Source organism: Sceloporus occidentalis, unplaced genomic scaffold (assembly GCF_023333645.1).
Source record: "Sceloporus occidentalis isolate IW3139 unplaced genomic scaffold, rSceOcc1.0.p SCAF_7, whole genome shotgun sequence".
Taxonomy (NCBI): Eukaryota; Metazoa; Chordata; class Lepidosauria; order Squamata; family Phrynosomatidae; genus Sceloporus; species Sceloporus occidentalis.
The window spans coordinates 89,038,927-89,059,341 of record NW_028316987.1 but is presented as its reverse complement, the minus strand read 5'-3'; the positions used below and the strand labels follow the sequence as shown (position 1 = coordinate 89,059,341).

The following is a 20,415-nucleotide window of genomic DNA, read 5'->3' as shown; positions in this document are numbered from 1 at the left end:
AGTTTTGCCTTTATTGAAGCATAGACAGGTAGCAGCACAAGAGCAAATCTCCAGACATGCCTTGAAATTCCTCATCAGCAGTTGGAAAGACTTCAAAAATGTTTGATCTCTATTATGCAAAACCTGTTCAGAGGTGACCAGAAATGAACTGCCACAGAATCCTTAGTCTCCCTGAAGAACAAAGAGGACATGTTACTGGACAAATGTCAATATGTGCAACCTGAGAATCTCCCTATATGATTGAGTTTTAAAATTTTGTGGGGAGGGTTCTTGGTCATACCATCACAGCCATTTTTGGTGGAGGCTGCACTTCAAACTGGAAGCAGATCTTGAATGGAATGCCTCAGGTTCTATGCTAGGGCAATTACTTCCATATTTTTTTATTAATTTATAGATAACAGATAGACATCTTCAAAAGAAGGCTGGACAGATATCTGTTGGGGATGCTTTAGCTGGAGATTCCGCACTGAGTAGAGGACTGGATTTCATGGCAGATGAGACACTAAAGGAAGCCTTCTCAATGGCTGCTCCCAGGTTGTGAAACTCCCTTCCCTGGGAGGTCTGGTTTTTCCCTTCTCTGCTCTTCTTCTGCTGACAGATAAGTACCTTTTTATTTAGGCAAATCATGTGGCAGAAGGGTGCCTGAAAGTGCTGTTATCTTTTCAATTATATTTTAAATTAAGGGTTTATTTTTTTAGCCATGTGCTTTTTAAATAAAGTTGTTATTTAATTGTTTTCTTTTTACCTTTGGTAAAACAGGATTTTAAGTTATTGTAAGCTGCTGTGGGTCCCATGCTGGGAGAAAGGCTGAGTATAAATTAAACAAATATATAAAACTTCTTTTGTATCTGAAGGTACCAGCCACAGATGCAAGAGAAACACGGGAATAAATTCTTCCAGAATGCAGCCACATAGCCCGAAAACCCACAGAAAACTTTTTTTTTTGCTTTGCTTTGAAATGGATAAGTGAGAGCAAGAGCAGAAAACTTGGAGAATGGGAAAGACTTCCTAGTTGATTTGCTTCCACATGATAACAGTCCTGAAAGCACTGTTTCTTTCCTGACTATCAGAGTGAGAGGGTAGAGAAACCCTTTAAGATGTCACACTTCCACTGTTGGAAAACCTAGCATTAACTTAAGTGCTGGGCAGTTGCAGCCTGCAGGCCAACATTTGGCTCTTCAAAGCTTCATCTCAATTAATCATCAGTGGTCTTTGAAGATAGACAGGAGGGGATAAAGTGAGGTAGGGGAACATGGAATATTATAATGTGAGACAAGGTCTAGAAGAGATTGAATGGAGTGGGAAAACAAGACTAGCCATGCAGCTATCAGTTTTACTGGCAACTGCATATCAATGGCAATTGCTACTTTGGCCTACAAGTCTAAGCTATAGGCTTCCACTGCCTTTCAACAATTCACTTTTTGATGACTTGCTCTTTCAATGCTTACAAATTACAGACATGTTCTATTAATTTAACAAGGGATCATTCTTTTGGCAGTTCTTCCTAATTATGAGGTTCATCACTTCCATGAACACACACATGCACGTGATCCCAAGCCTTGACTACAGAAAGAACATAACCATCCTTGAATTATACTGAGAAGAAAACATTAAAAGTAAGCTTTTGTTCATTTTACCTTACTTTTGTATATATAAAGTGTGTTATTTAGTTTTTCCACACATTTAAAATTAATATATATGGTGTGCTATTTAAGTTTTTCAGCAGTCAAAATACATTCACAAACTAAAAAAATCTGCGTTCAACTTTTCAACCAATTCCACTTTCTGACAGTCCTCTGGTCCCTAAACTCATCTGCTAAGTTTTTTTTTTTTTTTTTTTGGGGGGGGGGGTCCTGTACTTACAATTGTGGGTTTTCTTTTACACCCATCCAAGTTCCATCCAAACTCACACTTAGCTTTTCATTTAAAGTAAATCCTTGAAAAATGAAATCACATTCCAAAAGGATAAAGAGTTTTGAATTCCATCACTGAAAACTTTAAATATAGGTTGCAGCAACATGGGAATAAAATCATTCACCATTTATATTACGAATCATCTTGTATAGCTTCATTAGCATTCTACATTTAGTTGGTTTTGAACAAAGCAGGCTCATGAAAAAAAAATTCATAAATATGTGCAATTGCATAGCCACTTTTTGCATTATAAGTGCTCATAAAATATTTTCTATCCCCACTGAGTTAACCATCCAAAATTTTGTCCATACTGTGAAGTCGAAAATTAAAATAATTACTGTTCTATTAGCATATGTTTGAGTGATTTTTTCACTCAGAATCCACCATGCCATACACAGCTGGCTTTGCTGAAAACTTGCAGAACCATTTATTCACCAGTACCTGACCTTTTTCAATAGTGCTAGGAAGGATCCTTCCAAATCTCTGTTTTAATATTGTAACATCCAACATCATTCATAAACTATTAATTTTCCTCCCTCTGCTCAGCATGAAGCAGGATTTCTAAATACTGCACAGTAACACATACAGGGAGAGAAACCGTGGCTGGTCCAATATGCTTTGAACTCTCATTACCGGCAAGGTTTCCCAGGCTTAGAGCAATGAGATATAAAATATCTACCATATATTTGTACAGTATTTTTAGCAGCTAAAGAGCTATGTTGTTACCCAATACAAAATTTTGGTGCCAATTGTTCAATCTAGTCAGCGACAATCCGGAGATGCACACTGCTATGTATTAAGACTTGAGCATAACAAACACCTATGTTTTGTCTGAAGGCTAGAGAAAACTAGTTCTGACCATAATAGTTACATAAAGTTGTGCCTATTTTCATCCTTCTGGCATGAAAAATAATTTAGGTTGGTACAATTTAGTTGGTGCAAAACTCCAGAAGGAAAAAGGTATCCTATCTACTTGAAAGAGTTGGAGGACAGAATGCCTGAGAATAAGTATGGCATGCATGGGAACATAAAGACAGCTGCCTTCCAATGTTAATAACAACCAGAATTAGGTACTTGAAACATCCATATGCATGAATGAAAAGTGAAGGGCCAGACACAAATGGAGTTTGCATGGACACCAATATGATAAAGTTCATGCCAATCCCACCTTGCTAAGATATGAACCTCTGGTTTCATATTGCATGATTATCTCTTTTCCAGAAAAATAGGAAGGGGCCTTAATGGTACATCTGAATTGGCACAGATATTTAAAACCTCATGCTTAAATATTTATACTATGAATTTGCAAATCACTGTACTGGGGAACTATGCAAAACAGTGAAAACAAAAGAGGTGGGTTGCTTACACTGTCAATAAGTCATGGGTTGCCTAAAATTCAGAAAGGGCTGGAAAGCAGTGTGTGTGTGCACTCCTTCAAATCGCTTGTCAACTTATGACAGCACCATGAATTTCACAGGGTTTTCTTAGACTAGGAATACTCAGAAGTGGTTTGCCAGCTCTTTCCTCTGAAATACAGCCCATCCAATTATTAACCATAGCTGGCCCTGCTTAGATTCCAAGATCCAATAGGATCTGGTGTTTTTAAGGTGTTTAGGCTGGAAAGCACTGTATCATGCTTCATATAAAATAAACATTCAGCCAGAAGATATAAGGGTTGCCTATTTAAGTATAGGAAAAAACTGTTGAAGATTTTTTGTTTGCAGAATGAACCATACCACTTCAGATTGAAGGTGGGGAAATGAGGACTGCTGAATATTCTCCTGTATACATATTTCAAAATAGAAATCCAATACAGCAGACCATGTCTAGGGTAAAACCTGTCATACAGATATTCTATTTGTGATTTTAAAAAAAATGTGTAGGAGCACTAAGAACTACATTAAAATTAGTAGACCCAAGCAGCACAGATGAATGTAATCCTTAACATAGTTCGGTAGTTATTTCTGTCAAGTATGAGAGCAACTTAAATTTGCTTCACTTTAGCAGCAGTCAGAAGAAATGTGACACTACAAAAAGAAGATACTTAGAATTCAAGTCTGCTCCATCTTATTTGCTCATTTTCCATTACCAGTTCTCACCAGAGAAATCTTAGAACTCTATACAATCACTGTTTCTACCCTTGAGAAATGTGACAGGTTACTGTGGGTAATGTAATATATAGTCCAAACCATATGCTATTTCATCTGTCTTACAGTTTCATGTCTGAGAAAATCTTTCACTCAGGTGCAGTCCGATTAATAGTTTTCTGGATATTCCTTGTTCTCAAAACATTAAATGATGCACCTGCGAAAAGGCTGTAGAACTACAAACAGAATTTATTAGACTATGGACAACACAAACAAAGGCTTGAAAAGCTTGCAATGACTCAAGTTCAGGTTGCCCTTTTATCTCCAGGTTCAGTGTCCTACTACCCAAAATGTCTCTGCCAATGGCCGATACAAGTGAAAGTAATGCACTACTAAACTGCCCCCCATTGTTTTCCAGGGAGGTAGCACTCCCCTTGAAGATGCAGGTTCACTATCTGGATATACTCCTGGATTCAAACCTTATACCTGGAAGCTGAGGTTTCAGTGGTGGCCAGGAGTACACCTGTACAGTTAAGGTTTGTGTGACAGTTGCATCCATTCTTAGAGATGTCAGATCTAGTATAAGCTGTAGCTGCATACTGTTTGGATTACTGTAATATAGGGCCCATACAGACAGGCCAAAATAAAGCTGCTTCAGGTCATTTTGGAGGTATGCTGTTTAAATAATGCATGTGTCATAAGAGTCCAAAACTGCGTCAAAGCCATGCTCCAGTCCTTAGGACTGGAGTGTGGCTTTGGCATCACTTCCGGACTCTTGGGATGCATGCATCATTTAAACAGCATACCTCCAAAGTAAACCGAGGCACCTTTATTTTGGTCTCTCTATCCCCTCTACTTTGGCAGGGCGTTAATGAGACTGTGGTGCGAAATAAACCAATGGAAGGGGTGGCTTCAAGCCTTCCCTTCCTAAATCAGATTGGGGCCATGGTAACCGCCCGCCACGGCTCCAATCTGCCTTGAATCTGCCTGGAAAAGGAACAGGAAATAGCCACTCCTTTTTTTGGGCAGTTAAAAGCCAGTTTCTCCTCCTGCGCCATGGCTGGAAGCCAGGTTCATGATGCTCTGCCAATGTGCGCCATGTAAACACTGCACCACCGGTGCATAAACACCATGCTCCCAAGCTGCCCGGAAGGCAGAGCAAAGGGGTGGTCTGTTTCCCCCCTTTGTCCCAAAGCCTACAAACTGAATGGACTAGTCTGGCAGGCCAAGGTCAGTCATGGGCTAGAGGTTTCCCATCCCTGCTGCAAAGACTTGCTATAGAATTATCCCCAGAACCTTGCTTCTGGCATTGTATGTTGAACAGCTTCTATGACTTCAATATTTTTTTAAAGGTAAGTTTTACTTTGGCTTAAAACTTAAATAAGCAAGCCAACTACTCCGATGGATCCTATTTCTTACGTACATTACTCGCAACCACAAGAATTCCACGTAGACAACCTTTCTGTCTCTAGCCACCAATATGCAAAAAGATACTTCAAAAAAACCAATGGAGTTTTGTATATTGTCTAGCAGCTCTTGTCCTTAAAAATGTGTTGTCGAAAAATAGATATAAGCCAGCATACTGCTGAACCAGTTACCCAAGAAAGACTTAGCTATTAACTGATCCGACAGGACTGAGTGATTTCTTTTCTTGGAAAAATTGGTTAAGCAATCAAGAAAAATGTAATTAACTTTTCTTGAAGAGTGTAAACAGAATCTAATACTATGATTTCAGGCAGAATGGTTATTAAATGTTTAAATTTTATAACTCTTGTCAACTAGTAAAAATATCAGGAAGCTCAATGATTATAGTGCAAGTTTAAACACTGAAACATCTACATCAAGAACAGACTTGCTTATCAACCTATCATTAACACTGGCAAAAATTAAAAAGATCAAACATATACAGTAAAATACTGCTTTATAACAAGAAAACATCCTAGTAAAGACACAACACTACTTTTGTCACTGATTAGCTTTCAGCAATGAATTAAGGTAATAACCACATTCCCACGCAATGAAATGTTACCAGAATCATGTCTCTGTTACCCCAAGGCCTAGCCTCCCTGAAGCCCCTCTCTTTTTGATGTCAAGGTGAAATTAAAAGGGATGTTTAGAGCCTGGAGCTGCAAGAGTGCGCCAGTGTGGAAAAACAGTCTTACTATGTAAGGAGCGCCAAAAGGCTCAGTTCAAGACCATACAGCCAAGGATAGGTCGAGCAAGACAGGAATCTGCACAATCCCTTCACTGGTACGAGTGATGGTGAGTGATACACTTTGTGCTTACAGGTAAACAGAAATCCACATACGCTTTCCTTTGGGAGTGCTATTCCTTTGTCCAACATCATTTGCATTGATCCTCTGGCCATTCACAACTTCTTTTCTCATTCTTCCCTCCTAGAAGCTACCCCTGAATCCCAAATTCTCCTTTAAAAAATAGTTATTCTGTCCCGGGACAGATTTTGCCCTATAAATATGTCTGCTTAAGCACCAACAATTCAGTCTCATTTGAAGTCAGAGAGTAGAGATCTTGCAATCCCTTTGAGACTAACTGAAAGAAAGAAATTGGAAGCATGAGCTTTCGTAGACTTCAGTGTACTTCCTCAGATGCAGTAGACTTACATCTATGAAAGCTCATACTGCCAATTTCTTTCAGTTAGTCTCAAAGGTGCAATAGGATCTCTCTATGTACTGATTCTACAGTCTAACAAGGCTATAACTTTGAATTCAACCACTATTTAGGTCAGAGAGAAATTCTGTATCTTGCTTGACTTTTCAGCACAGCTGGCCACACTCTGATCCCCACGCAACGTCTCCCCAGGCAACTGAGCAACTCTCTTCCCAGTATCCCCCAACTGGAACTCCACATCTGGAATCAGAACAGTATTGCCTTTGGCAACCTTTAAATCACTATCTGCTACCTCCTTTCATTTCATTAGTCCTTGAACATGTGCTTGAGTGTCTTGCAGGAATGGTGATTATCTTTGACTCATAAATAAAACTATACTTGGAACGGGTATAACTGCTTTAAGTTGTCTGAGACCTCTTGGCTGATTTAACTGAGCTATTAATTTTAATATTAATTGTGGGTCCCCCCCCCCCCCCGGAATTTTCAGTTAACATCTCCATGATCCCTTTATGAAACTATTTTCTGAAGATTATCTGGTTTCCTGAACTTCATGTATCAAGGGAACAATCCTTGTACTTTTAAGAGTTTCTTATATTACCTATAGCTTTTAAGAGCAGAACACATAGTCTGTTATTAATAGTCTAGTTTGATAAAAAGCTCAGCTATGAACGGGAATACAGGAGGTGTATGTTAAGTACTGTAGTTTGCTTAATTCAGTAGCTTTATCAAAATAAATTCTTCAAAATTTCAGAGGTTTTAAGAAACTCTGCACTGAAATGAAACCTCCACATTATATACTCTAAGTGCTTTACATTACTAATAGTCACTAGTCCATTTTTGCGGACTTCGAATCCGCATCTCTCATCCGTTTGCCGCTCACAAAAGGGGAGGCGACAAAATGGGGTGCTGCCATTCAAGCCAATGGGGCTCGAATATTAGCAATCTTCCATTTTCGCATGCGTGGGGGTGGGGTCCAGAACAGATCCCCCTTGAAAATGGAGGGGCGACTGTACTATATTTTAGTGATATAACGTTGGAGGTCTATCTATAGTATAGTGAAACTTCCTGAAAAATAGGCCTGTGTTCAGTTTGTACAAGGTATCTGAACCCAAATACATGTTCCAATTTCCAAAACAAACTGGAGCTATAATTTATATACAGACTGGCTTCAGGGATATAATTTCAGGTTTTCCATTTTTTTTTCTTTTTCATTTTGTTAATCTCTATACTGTAAAAACATCCATAATAATTCCTCTACATGAAGGTTTATATGACAACTCTGTATTACCTCCCTGAAAGAAATCCAAGCAGACTGATTCTGATTTTATTTATTTCAAAAAACAAAACAAACACTGTATCCCAGAATTTAGATACTTTACTACAGAACCACTAAAGGTATTGAGAAGAGCCTTCCAAAGACTCTCTTGCAAATTGTTTTTACGGCTGGTAGGCAAACCATACACTTGCCACAACTGGCCATTCCTTGGTAACTTTCACATTAGATAAATGCAGTGCATTCTTAATAACTGTTTTTGAAAATATTTTTGAAGGTTTAAGCAATGAATTGTGCAGCTGGATTTATTACTGATTTCTCTAAATGGAGTAATGTAATACCTAAATCTGAAAGAATTAAAACTCTCTTTTTTGCTACTAAACTTATTTCAAGGTTTGGATTTTCATCCTTAAAGCTGAAATAGGTCAGGGCTCAAAAAGGTGGACGAATGTTTCCTCCAATATAATTTTGCCCCATACATTAACATGTTCATGTTAGGAAACCTTTATCTGCGATTTAATCAGTGTGAGAAATAAACTGTACATTTATAAAAGATAGTCTCCTCTGTGGCGGCACATTCTTTGGAATGTACAATTGGTGCCAACCTTGTTTTCATTGTAGTGTCAAATCAAAAAGTTCCCTTTTATCCATGCACTTAGCACAAATCAGAAAAACAAAGAACTGCTTCCTTTGTTTGCATGTTGAATGGTTTTATGCTACTTATTTTGTAATTTTATCATTGTACTGTAGTTTTCTTTTAACATTATTTTGTATGCTGCTCTGACATCTCTCGTGAACAAAAGACAGTCTAAACATCTTAGAGATAACATAAAATGAATGAAGGGCTATGAAGAGGACAAGATGATGACACCAGAAATCTATGTCACCAACCTTTGTTTGCTGACTGCTGTGGAAATCTGTTTACCTTTCTCTCACTCTCCTCCTCCATGTGTGTAACTTGGATGTCCCCTTCTCTTTGTACATCAGGAAAATGTACAAACCTGCACTGACTTTGCACAGCATCCCTCATTTCGAACTGTAACTATCTCTTCAGATCCCTTGTCTCACATGAAATATGCAAAAAAAAAACTCCCCCCAAAAAACCACAGAATGGATACAGGCTGAGTATCTCTGGTCTGAAATACTTGGGATCAGAAGTATTTCAGGTATTTTTTGGATTTTGGAATATTTGCATGTACATGATGGTATCTCTTGGAGATCTGACCCAATTCTAAACACAGAATTCATTTTTATCTTTTGTATACATGTTATAGCCTGAAGATATAAACTAATATTTTATAAAATATTTTAAATACTTTTGTGCATGAAACAAAGTTGATGCACACTGAACCACAAGAAATCCAAAGTGTCATGATCTCAGTCACCCATGAGAAACCCTTTTGATTTTGCAGCACTTCGGATTTATGGATAAGGGAATACTCAATCTGCACTTTATAATCAAGAACCAACAGAAATGCTGTGCTCTTTCTAACAGATATTCAGTACAGTTTCCTTTGCCAGGTTTAATGCAACAGTGCACTTTGGCTGCATGGAAGTCTCGGCACAGCAAGACAGTGTGTGCTGAAGAAACTGCCTCTTCAGAGGTGCAATAAAAACCTCTAGGCAAAAAGGCTCAGGGTGCCAGATGTCCCTTATTGTAACTAATTTACCCTTAGTCGAGAATACCACAGTCCATTAGAGCATAATGGCAATATATTCAGTCACAGATTACCACTCCAAATGTGTCACTTCTTTTGGCTTGGCAGTCTTAGTATGAATGAACCTCTTCTGAGGCTTTGATTAAAACAGCTACGTTTTCTAGGACTGTCTGTGTTCATAAGAAATATCATTTTGAGATATCGGAGCTCTGTGTAGCAGACTGCTTCTTTAAGGGACATTTCAAAGAGCAATGGAAAATCCCAAAGATTTAGAGTGCATTCAAGACAAAGGGGCTACCAATTGGAAATTTACGGGGCTCTGAGAAGAAGCCTATTTTGTGGAGCTCTTGTGTGACAGACGCTTAAAACATATCTATCCTCTGGAGACAAGAGATCTAAGAGGAGCCACGTGTTTTATCAGATTCAATGGGAAGCTGGCAGAGGAGGCAAGGTGAGTTGGAAGCTGTCATTTCTGTACGGCAAAGATGCAGAGACTAACATTACACAGGGACTGACTGCAGATAAAGAAATCCACCCCACTAACTATCCCTGTCCCCTTATATAATTAACTATTAACTATTCTACCCACCTCTGGTCTTAATGGTGCATATTAAAATAATCATTTCACACAACAGGATACTGAAAGGGTGGGAAAATCCACCTTTTTACCTCCCTTATCACCACCATCCCCAATGCACTGCAAAGAATGAAAAGACCATTTAGCAGCATGACTCAATGCACAGAGGACAGAGAGAATGTTTTTTTGGAATGGAGTGAATAAGGCCTTGGGGCCAGATGTCCCTCTCCAGCTGTTTCTGTTACCCTTCATCACTCCAGATGCCCAGACTCAATTCCTCTGGTCCAAAAAAAAAAAGGGGGGGGGATGAATTGTGTCTCCTGAAATCCTTCAGGAACAGTCAATTCATCTTTTAAACAGATTGCACACCCATGCCTGTATTGTATAATGGAAAATAGTTATTTTTTTTCTCCTCCAGAAGCAGAAGTAGATATCCATTTTTATGGGCAGGGTGTTTCTGGCATTTTATCGGCCCACGCTGGCCCTGGAAAGTCCCAAGAGCAAGAAATAAGCCCCCAGACCCACCACAGTTGTTCATCTCTGCTGTAAGGGAATTTCTATTTTTAACCAAGCATGGCTTGTCACTGTCATGATGGTGCTGCCTCTACTGATCCTGTCAGTCCAGTCACTGAGGGACAATACTTAAAGCAACGCATATATGTTTCCCTGATTATATACTGTGCTGTTTAAGTGAATGAGAATTAGGGTTATTTAGAAAATGGGGGGGGGGGGCATTTTAGCCTAGGGATTACTGCAGCATGGCATAGTGGTTTGCATATTGGACTGGGACTCTAGAGACCAGGGTTCGATTCCCAGCACAGCCATGAAACTCACTGGTGACCTTGGGCAAGTCACACCCTCTTGGGCTCAGGGCAAGGCAATGGCAAACCCTCCTCTGAACAAATCTTGCCAAGAAAACATCACGATAGAAACACCTTAGGGTCTCCATAAATTGGAAATGACTTGAAGGCACGCAACAACAAAATTACTGCCTTTCTATGACTGCAGTGTGGAGGTGGGGAGCAAAGAAAACCGGCCTCGGGGGTCACCTGGAAGCCCTTCCAACCCTATTCTGGGTGGGCTGTGGGCAATGCTGATGGGGAATGCAAAGTCAAAGGCTTTCATGGCTGGCATCCATAGGTTTTTTTGTGGGTTTTTTGGACTATGTGGCCACATTCTAGAAGGGTTTATTCCTGATGTTTTGCCAGCAGATGTGGCTGGCTAACTCAGAGAATGGTGGCATGCAAGAGAGTGGGGAACACACAAACACACACAAACACACTGTTGGTGGAGGGGAAGCGATCTGCATACTAATCTGTGTATTGTTCTGTTGTTGAATGGCAGGAATAAACTCCTCTAGAACTGTGGCATCAATATCAATTGAAGTCAAAGGCTTTCACGGCTGGCATCCATAGACTTGGGTTTGGGGGGTTGGGCTGTGTGGCCGTGTTCTGGAAGAATGTATTCCTGATGTTTCGCCAGCAGCTGTGGCTGGCATCTTCAGCAAATGCTGGCACAGAAGAGAGTGGGGTGTATATATATACATACTGTTGGTTGAGAGGAAGTGATCTGCATCGTTCTGTTCATTAAGTAAACGGACATCCTGTAGGCTTTACCATTCGACCACAAAACAATGCACAGATTAACATGTAAAACTGCTTCCTCTCAACCAACAGTATATATATACACACACACACACACACACACACACACACACCCCATTCCCTTCCATGTCTGCCACCATTCTCTGAAGATGCCAGCCACAGACGCTGGCAAAACGTCAGGAATATTCTTCCAGAACACGGCCACACAGCCTGAAAACCCCCCACAAAAAACGATGGACGCTGGCTGTGTAAGCCTTCGACTCCAGTTGACATTGATGCCACAGTTCTAGAAGAGTTCATCCCTGCCATTTAACAAGAGAACAACGCACAGATCAATACGGAAATCGCTTCCTCTCAACCAACAGTCTGTGTGTGTGTGTGTGTGTGTGTGTGTGTATACACACACACTCTTGTCCCTCCACATTCGCTAGGGTTAGGGGTACAAGACCCCTGTGAATATGGAAAAACCGCACATAACAAAAACACGTTTTTACCTGAGAGGACGCCTCCCTAGCAATGTCTAGGTCCTCCGGTGCAACTCTGTGGTTGAGCATTGAACTGCGCTGGAGGAACTACAATAATGATGGTGATGATGATGATGATGATGATGATGGTCATGATAATAACATTTATTTACATCCCGCCTCTCTGTGCAACGCAACCGGAGCGGCTTACACCTCAAAACACACAAATGCCCAGCGGAGTCTTCTCCCCAGGGATCTCCAGGAGGGTCTTTCGCTGCTGCTTTGGGTCAAAGCTGACCATAGAGTTGCGCTGGAGGACCTAGATATTCCTAGAGAGGACGCATTGATAAAAACCTGTGAGTAATCAAATCCGCAAATGTCAGAGCCCCAAATATGGAGGGATGAGTGTATATATATATATATATATATATATATATGAGAGAGAGAGAGAGAACAATACACAGATTAACTTGGAAATCACTTCCTCTCAACCAGCAGAGAGAGAGAGTGTGTGTGTATCTTTATCTCTCTCTCTCTCTCTCTCTCTCTTCCCTGCCATGGTTCTCGGAAGCCGCCATCCAGAGCCGGAGGCGCAACCTGAGGAGCAGCCTCTTCCAGGCCAGGGCCACACCGAGGAGGGGGCCTCTCCTTCCTTCGTGACCCAGGGGAGGCTTACCTTCGCCGTCGAGCTCCAGTTTCTCCAGCATCCCTTCGGAGGAGGAGGCGTCGGGGCTCTGAGGCGGAGCTGCCTGCAGGAGAGGAGGAGGAGGAGGAGGAGGAGGAGGAGGGAGAGACAAGAAGACACAGCGCCCAGGTCAGACTCAGCAGCACCAGAAGCAGCAGCAGCGCCCGAGGAGAGGCGGCATCCCCGGCCCTGACGCCAAGCGGGCTCCGTCTGCACTCGCTCGGAGGAAGAAAGCGGCGCCTCCTCCTCCCTCACCTTCCTCCTCCTCCTCCTCCTCCTCCTCCGAGAGGAGGAGCCCAGGGCCGCCCCCCGCCGCCGCCGCCGCCGCCCCGCAGCCCATTAACTCCTTCCAGTCCTCGCCCGCAGCCATCCCTTCAGCGCCCATCATCTCCCTCGGACGCCGCCATTGCCGCCGCCTTTTAATTGCAGTTAACGGTCGACGGCTCCCAAGGTTCCAGTCCCTTCCTCCTCCTCCTCCTCCTCCCCCCCGCCCGCATTTGGAACATTCCATCCCTCTCGTTCTACTCCATTCTAACCAAGGGAGGAAGGTACCACCCGGCACCCCAAAAAAGGGGTGGACACTAGTGACACTTCCCTTCACCTCTAGCAAAAACCCTTGCTAGCCCCTTCTATAGCTTCCTGCCCCCCGCCCGCTGTTGGAACATCCCATCCATCCTCGTTCTACTCCATTCTAACAAAGGGAGGAAGGTACCACTCGACTCCAAAAAGGGGGGGATGTCCCTCTTTGAAGCCGCTTTAACTGCCCCTCCTTCAATGCAAGGGAATTCAGGGAATTGCATAGTTTATTGTGGCCCCAGAGCTCTCTCTGACAGAGAAGGCTCAATGTTGTCTCACAAAACTACACTTCCCAGAATTCCCCAGCATTGAGCCAGGGCTGTTAAAGCAGTTGTCAAACTGGCTTATTTCTGGAGTGTGTTTTGGACCAAGGTTGGCTTGGAGGCAGTCGTCAACAACAACAACAACAACAACAACTGGACAAGAGAAGATTCTGCTCTCCTCTGCTGAGTTAATCCAGTGTGAGGCCGCTTTAGCTGCCCCTGGCTCAATGCTAGGAAATACTGGGAGCTGTGCTGTTTGTGAGAAGACACGCAGCCTTCTCTGTCAGAGAGCTTTGTGGCCACAACAAACTACAATTCCCAGGATTCCCTAGCAGTGGGCCAGGGCAGTTAAAGCAATCTCAGACTGGATATATCATTTCTGCAGTGTGTCGTGGACCTATACACTCCCAAGTTCAGGGGAACCATACATTTTAGGAGTTGGGGTCATATAATGGATGCTTTTTATTTCCCTCCCTCCCCCCAATAACTTGCATTGGTACAGCACCCCTAACCCCAGCACATGTGGAGGGACCAATGTGTGTATGTGTATACGTACGTGTATATATGTATGTATGTATGTATATACCAGTACACACACACACACAGCAAGTCACCAATCTAGATAGCTTCAAGAGAGCTGTTAAGACGGATCTCTTCTGGAAGGCCAATGCGATTTTAGGCTGCATCAATAGAAGTATAGTGTCTAGATCAAGAGAAGTAATAGTGCCACTCTATTCTGCTTTGGTCAGGCCCCACCTGGAATGTTGTGTCCAGTTCTGGGCAAAGCAATTCAAAAAGGACATTGAGAAACTGGAGCCATGTGTTCAAAGGAGAGCGACTAAAATGGTGAAAGGTCTGGAAACCATGCCCTATGAGGAACAACTTAAGGAGCTGGGGATGTTTAGCCTGGAGAAGAGACGGTTAAGACTAAGAGATGATATGATAGCCCTGTTTAAATACTTGAAGGAATGTCACACTGAGTAGGGAGCAAGCTTGTTTTCTGCTGCTCCAGAGACTAGGACCAGGAACAGTGAATGCAAGCTACAGCAAAAGAGATCCCACCTCAACATTAGGAGGAACTTCTTGAGAGTAAGGGCTGTTCAACTGTGGAACACACTCCTTCCTCGGAGTGTAGTGGAGTCTCCTTCCCTGGAGGTCTTTAAACAGAGGCTGGATGGCCATCTATCTGGGATGCTTTGACTTGGATTTCCTGCATGGTAGAATGGGGTTGGCCTGGATGGCCCTTGCAGTCTCTTCCAACTCTATGATTCTAGGCCTTCCCAGAATAAAATACTCGGCTATGTAGCGACCCCCATATATATCTGATGACTGCCTACTGCTATTGTTTTAACTGTTTAAGTAACCTTAAACTGTTTAATTCTTTTTTTAAGGGGGGGTTATTTTGTACAGTATATATGGTGTATTCTTTTAACATTGTAAGCCGCTTTGATTGTTTTTACAAAAAGTGGGGTAGAAATAAAAGTTTTTATTATTATTATTATTATTATTATTATTATCCAACATTTCTTAGCTTTCCATGCTTGTGACCAAACAGGATTGAGTTACTGTAAATTACCTACAACCTCTCAGACTGGTGTTCATTACTACTACAACATATCAATATCAATTCATCCATATGCATGCATGTTTGCCACTCTCTAAGCAATCCTCCCTGTGAACACCAAAGTGCTTGCGGCATGTGTGAGAACCATGCAGCTCTCTCGGTGATATTATTGATTTGTACTCCTACCCACTCAGCTATAAGAGCCAAGGGTGAGAAATGCTGGGCGTTGCAGTTTCAACACCATCTGGAGGGCTGCACAGTTCTTACGCTGCTTTAAGAGGCACACCATTTTCAGTGGGTTTTTGTGTACACATGAAAATACAGAGCAGACACTTTTGTTATTTCTTCATCTTTCTCTGGGTACATTTGGCCATCACTTGCATTTCTCAATTCTCTCATTTTATATGAGGAGAGACTTAAGAGAGCTGGGTGTGGTTAGCCTGGAGAAGAGAAGGTTAAGAGGGGATATAACAGCCCTATGTAAGTATTTGAAGGGGCGTCATACTGAGGATGGAGCAAGCTTGTTTTCTGCTGCTCCAAAGAATAGGACTCAGAACAATGGATGCAAGCTCCAGGAAAAGAGATTCCAGCTCAACATTATGAAGAACTTCCTGACAGTAAGAGCTGTTTGGCAGTGGAACACACTCCCTTGGAGGCTGGTGGAGTCTCCTTCCTTGGAGGTTTTGAAATAGATGTTGGATGGCCATCTGTCAGGGGTGCTTTGATTGTAGGTTCCTGCATGGCGAGAGGTTGGACTGGATGGCCCTTGTGGTCTCTATGATTCTATGATACTATAATATATTGATTATCATATTTCTTCTCTGGCTTCTTCCCCTCCTCCCTCATGCCATTTCTTCGCAGCCCACTCTGAATCTCTGCCAAGCATTTGTTCTCTTTGACATCAATGAAGGACTCCTGCAGGTAGATCCTGGCACTCAGAAGGTCATAATTTATATTTATCAGCTGTATACTGAGAGGATAGTGGATGTAAAAGCTTTCAAAGTTCTTACAGTTGATTATATGCCCAGTCTTAAAAACAATTTACGAGATCAAAATATGCATTGAAGACCAATTAATACAAGAAAATCAGATTAAGGGCTACATATGCACTAGATTAATATAGTTTGTCTAGCTCTATAATTGCATAAGTGTATGATGGGACTTTGTATCTTCCTGTTAAGGTTGGTTTTCTATGCTTGAAATGTTTACTATTGTTCAAAATTCACAGTAATGATAATCTTATTACTGAATTTCTGCAGAATATGCAGATCTGTATGTAGAGTTTCTTTTTGCGATAATACTCTCACCTGCCAAATCTCAGACATTCAAGACAAGTAATTTTTATATTAACACCCCTTCAACATACACATTCCTAGCAACCAACCCTTACCCTAAATATAAAGATTTTAGATTTTACTCTAAATGTGCTCAGGATGGAGCTCTGGAAAACAACCAAGGAAAGAGAGTGTCCTAATCCTAAATATGGAGCAATTATCTGTGCTTCTCTATACAATTTGTATGTTCAAATTTGATGTACAAAGCAGAAGCAATGATGTTCATACATATACCTATCTACGTCTATAATATATAGCAAAGGTTCAACATGGCAACCAATCCAATCTCTCTCTTCTGCCACTAAGTCATCTCAAAGATGCTTAGAAAGCTGATTTCTCCAGTCCTGGATTTTCAAATTCTTCCTAAATATTCTTCCAAATTCTTCCTAAATACAGAAAATACATTTAGGATCTTGCTGCAGTTAATTCTCAGCTTGATAGACAACAAGACTACTGAAGCGAAGTGGCTGAGACACTAGTGCTTTGTTCTATGAAGTGAGAATGGATTAGGCTTATTAGCTTTTCAAAGAGTAAAATACAGGAAATCAGTAAACATCCTAGCTGCTCTTGCTTTTTTTACCCAGTATATATTCTACTCTTTTCTACTAAATGTTTTTGAAGCTTCTCTATGCATATAGTTGTGTGGATTTATAGTTGTAGGGAATTTGCTTATCTTAACACACCAGGATCTTGTTCTCCAGCAGTGTTATGTTTCAACAACAAAAACTGCTGAGCTCTGGATGCAGCTGACTAAGTTTGCCAGAGGGCAACTGAAACCTTTCTCTACTGAAAACTTCTACTATGCCTGAAAATTGTCAGATTTGATTTTAGGGACATTTGCTGTTGTGAAAAATTTAGCTTGTTATGTTCAGTGTTGTTTCCTTAGCCAGACAGTGAGCTAGGGATTTTCCTGCAGGGCTCCAATGGTCCCCTGAGGCTTCTGTTTGCCATTAGCCACTAGACTTCAATGGGAGTATTCATGTTCCTCGGAAACAGTTCTGCTTCTCCTGCTGCGCTGTGGCAGACGATGTTATTATTGCTGCTTAGGAAAGCCCTTGGATGCAGGACAGGGCAGTTCAAAAAGGAGCCACAGTCGCCATGCAGAGAATGCAAACTGTGCTGTGGAGAACAGTCCAAGAGACAGTAGGTGCTGAAGCTCAGTAAATCCCCAAACAGAATGCCAATAGATGTTAATTAAAACTAAAGGAATGTCAAGGACTCTTCACAAACATCAGGACATAGACTCCATTTGCACTGCAGAAATAATCCAGTTTGACAACACCTTAACTACCATGGCTCAGTGCCATGGAATTCTAGGATCTGTAGTTTTGTGTGCTATTTAGTCTTCTCTCTCAGAGAGTTCTGGTGTCACAGCAAATTACAGATCCAAGGATTCCATAGCACTGAATCCCATGTCAATTAAAGTGGTGTCAAACTGCATTCTTTCTGCAGTGTTGATGCAGCCATAGGTACAACTGACCTGATCAAGCCAGTTGACCATCCAGCTCTTGTTGGTGAGGACATGGAAGAGAGCCTTCTTGGTGACTGCTCCTAAGCCATGGAAATCTCTCCCAAGGAAGCTCAGCTGTCCCACTCTTCTATTCTCTTTTCACTGGCAGACAAAAGTCTTCATACTTGCATAGGACTACACCCTTTGACTGGTTGGGATACAAGGAAATGGAATTGGTGTGCTTTTTTAAAAATATGTAACTATGTGTTTGTGTTTTTAATTTTTTCAGATTTCAGTTTGTACCACATGTTGCTTTAGCTGCTTTATCTTATCTTGTAAGCTATTTTGGGTCCCATATTGGTAGAGTGGTGAGATATAAATAAAAATAAATAGTTTCTCAATTTCAGACATGCCCAGTTTCAAAAATGTGAGGGGCAAAGCCAGACAACCTATAAAGGTTCAATGCCAACTTGGCAATTTTTTTGCTAACAGAAACAAATCTACAAGTCATCCACTCACCAAGAATCCCAGATGTCAAGTTGTTTCTCTAACGCATGTGTCCCAGGAATGATGTGCAGGTGAATATGTAACAATCTGTTAAAAGTGTAGAACTCTAGACTAATAAACATTTAATGAAATCTCATTAGCATGACAACCAGATAGCCATGTCTGCCACAAAATAAAATAAAATAAAATAAAATAAATTTCCAGTGTAGTCCTATGGCAATAATAAAAAAAAACCTATTATGCCATACTGCTGTAGGAGTACAGGGGGCTGCTTTACAGCTTTGGTCCCTACTATCTGAGGGTTGTCTACTTGTAAAACACTGGCAGGAAAGGTGGAACAGGTGCCAAGGACCAACAGGACGTGGTACATGCCTGGCTTTGCTTCTTGTCTTTCCTGCACAGAAGTACAGTGGGCCTTCCACATTTGCTGGGGTTTAAGGGTGCAGAACCCCCGTGAAAGTGGGGAAAGCACAAATAAAAAAATCACAATTTAATTTACCCGAGAGAATACCTCTCTAGGAATCCTTAGGACCCCCAGTATAACTCTATTGTCTGCATCTGCCAGAAACTGATCATAGAATTGTGCTGGATGATGTACAAATGCCTAGAGAAGTCTTCTCTCTAGGAATCTCTGAGTCCTCCAGCAAAAATTCTGGCAGATGTTGACCATAGATAATAACAACAACAACATATTTATTTATTTATATCCTGCCTCTTCCGTTTTGGGGATCGAGGTGGGGAACAACAAGGTTTATACAGTACAAAGATAATAAAACTTCCATATTAATCAACTCCGTGAATAATTAAATCCGCAAATGTGGAGGACCAACTGCAATTAAGCTGTCTGCCTGAAGACATGGCTCAGTTGCATTCCCATGCCCCCTTCCTTTTGTGGGGACAGAGTTTGAGGGCAGGGAGATGCCATGTCAGAAGGACAGAGAGGCCAAAATTTCCTCATACTTGCACTAACAAGTGCCAAGCACAGGTTCACCAATGCATAAATATATATTGGTAATGACAATATTTGCCAAAGATAGGCAGCTGACTGCATTTCCCATCATCCTATACCATTGCTAGTGCTATCCAGTACTGATAGTTGTTGCAATCCAACAACAGCTGGGAGCCCATGAGTTACCTCCCCTATATATATATATATATATATATATATATATATTGTAAAGTTTTTAAAAATCTTGTGATCCTTTTCTGGGAGAAAGGTGGCATAGAAATGAAATGAAAATAATAATAATAACAACAATAATAGCACCAGCAGTGCTAAACCACCTACTCTCCAGGCTGGATAAACCTTCTGGGGAGGGACGCTGGTCTGCCTAGGACCCAAACAGGTTCTTGACAATCCCTTTTAAAAAATAGATGTATTTATCACATCCCTCTTTTCTTCCAATATGGAACCCAAGCCATCTTACAATATAGGTTAAGGATGTGAGCATATCTGGAAGGTGGGCTGCTTACCTGAGTATAACCTTGAAGCTGCCTCCATGTATTATGTGAAGGGCTATAGCTCTCATTACATCAATAAGACACTCCAAACTGCTTTCATTTCTTTGCTGAGGATGGCTTGATACAAATTTAGGCATACATATTGTTTAGGGAAGCGTTCTCAGGGAATTTGTGATTGTCATCTGGCTGTCTGATAATGTTTGATGTGATGTGATCTGCTTTATATTTGATGTTTTTAATTTGTCTTTTCTACATGGTAATTTTATCGATTCCTCTATTTAATTGTTATTATCTTAGAGTGTACACCTTGGGCAGGCTTTTATATACTCCTTAATTTTACCGACTTTGTACAGCGCTGTGTATAATTACA

The 20,415-nt window shown here is 41.2% G+C and overlaps 1 protein-coding gene across 9 annotated transcripts in view; it reads right to left on the bottom strand.

The window, feature by feature from the left end:
- LOC149310067 (5'-AMP-activated protein kinase subunit gamma-2-like) overlaps window positions 1-20,415 on the bottom strand; it is a 238,973-nt gene that overhangs the window by 36,967 nt on the left and 181,591 nt on the right. For all 9 annotated transcript variants that reach the window (XR_016281977.1, XM_089533615.1, XM_089533614.1 and 6 more), the window contains one exon: window positions 12,882-12,954. Coding sequence is in view for 8 of the 9 variants with exons in the window: in XM_089533615.1 (XP_089389741.1) it covers window positions 12,882-12,954 (73 nt within the window). In the remaining variant the exon portion in view is untranslated. The remainder of the gene's footprint in view (window positions 1-12,881; window positions 12,955-20,415) is intronic.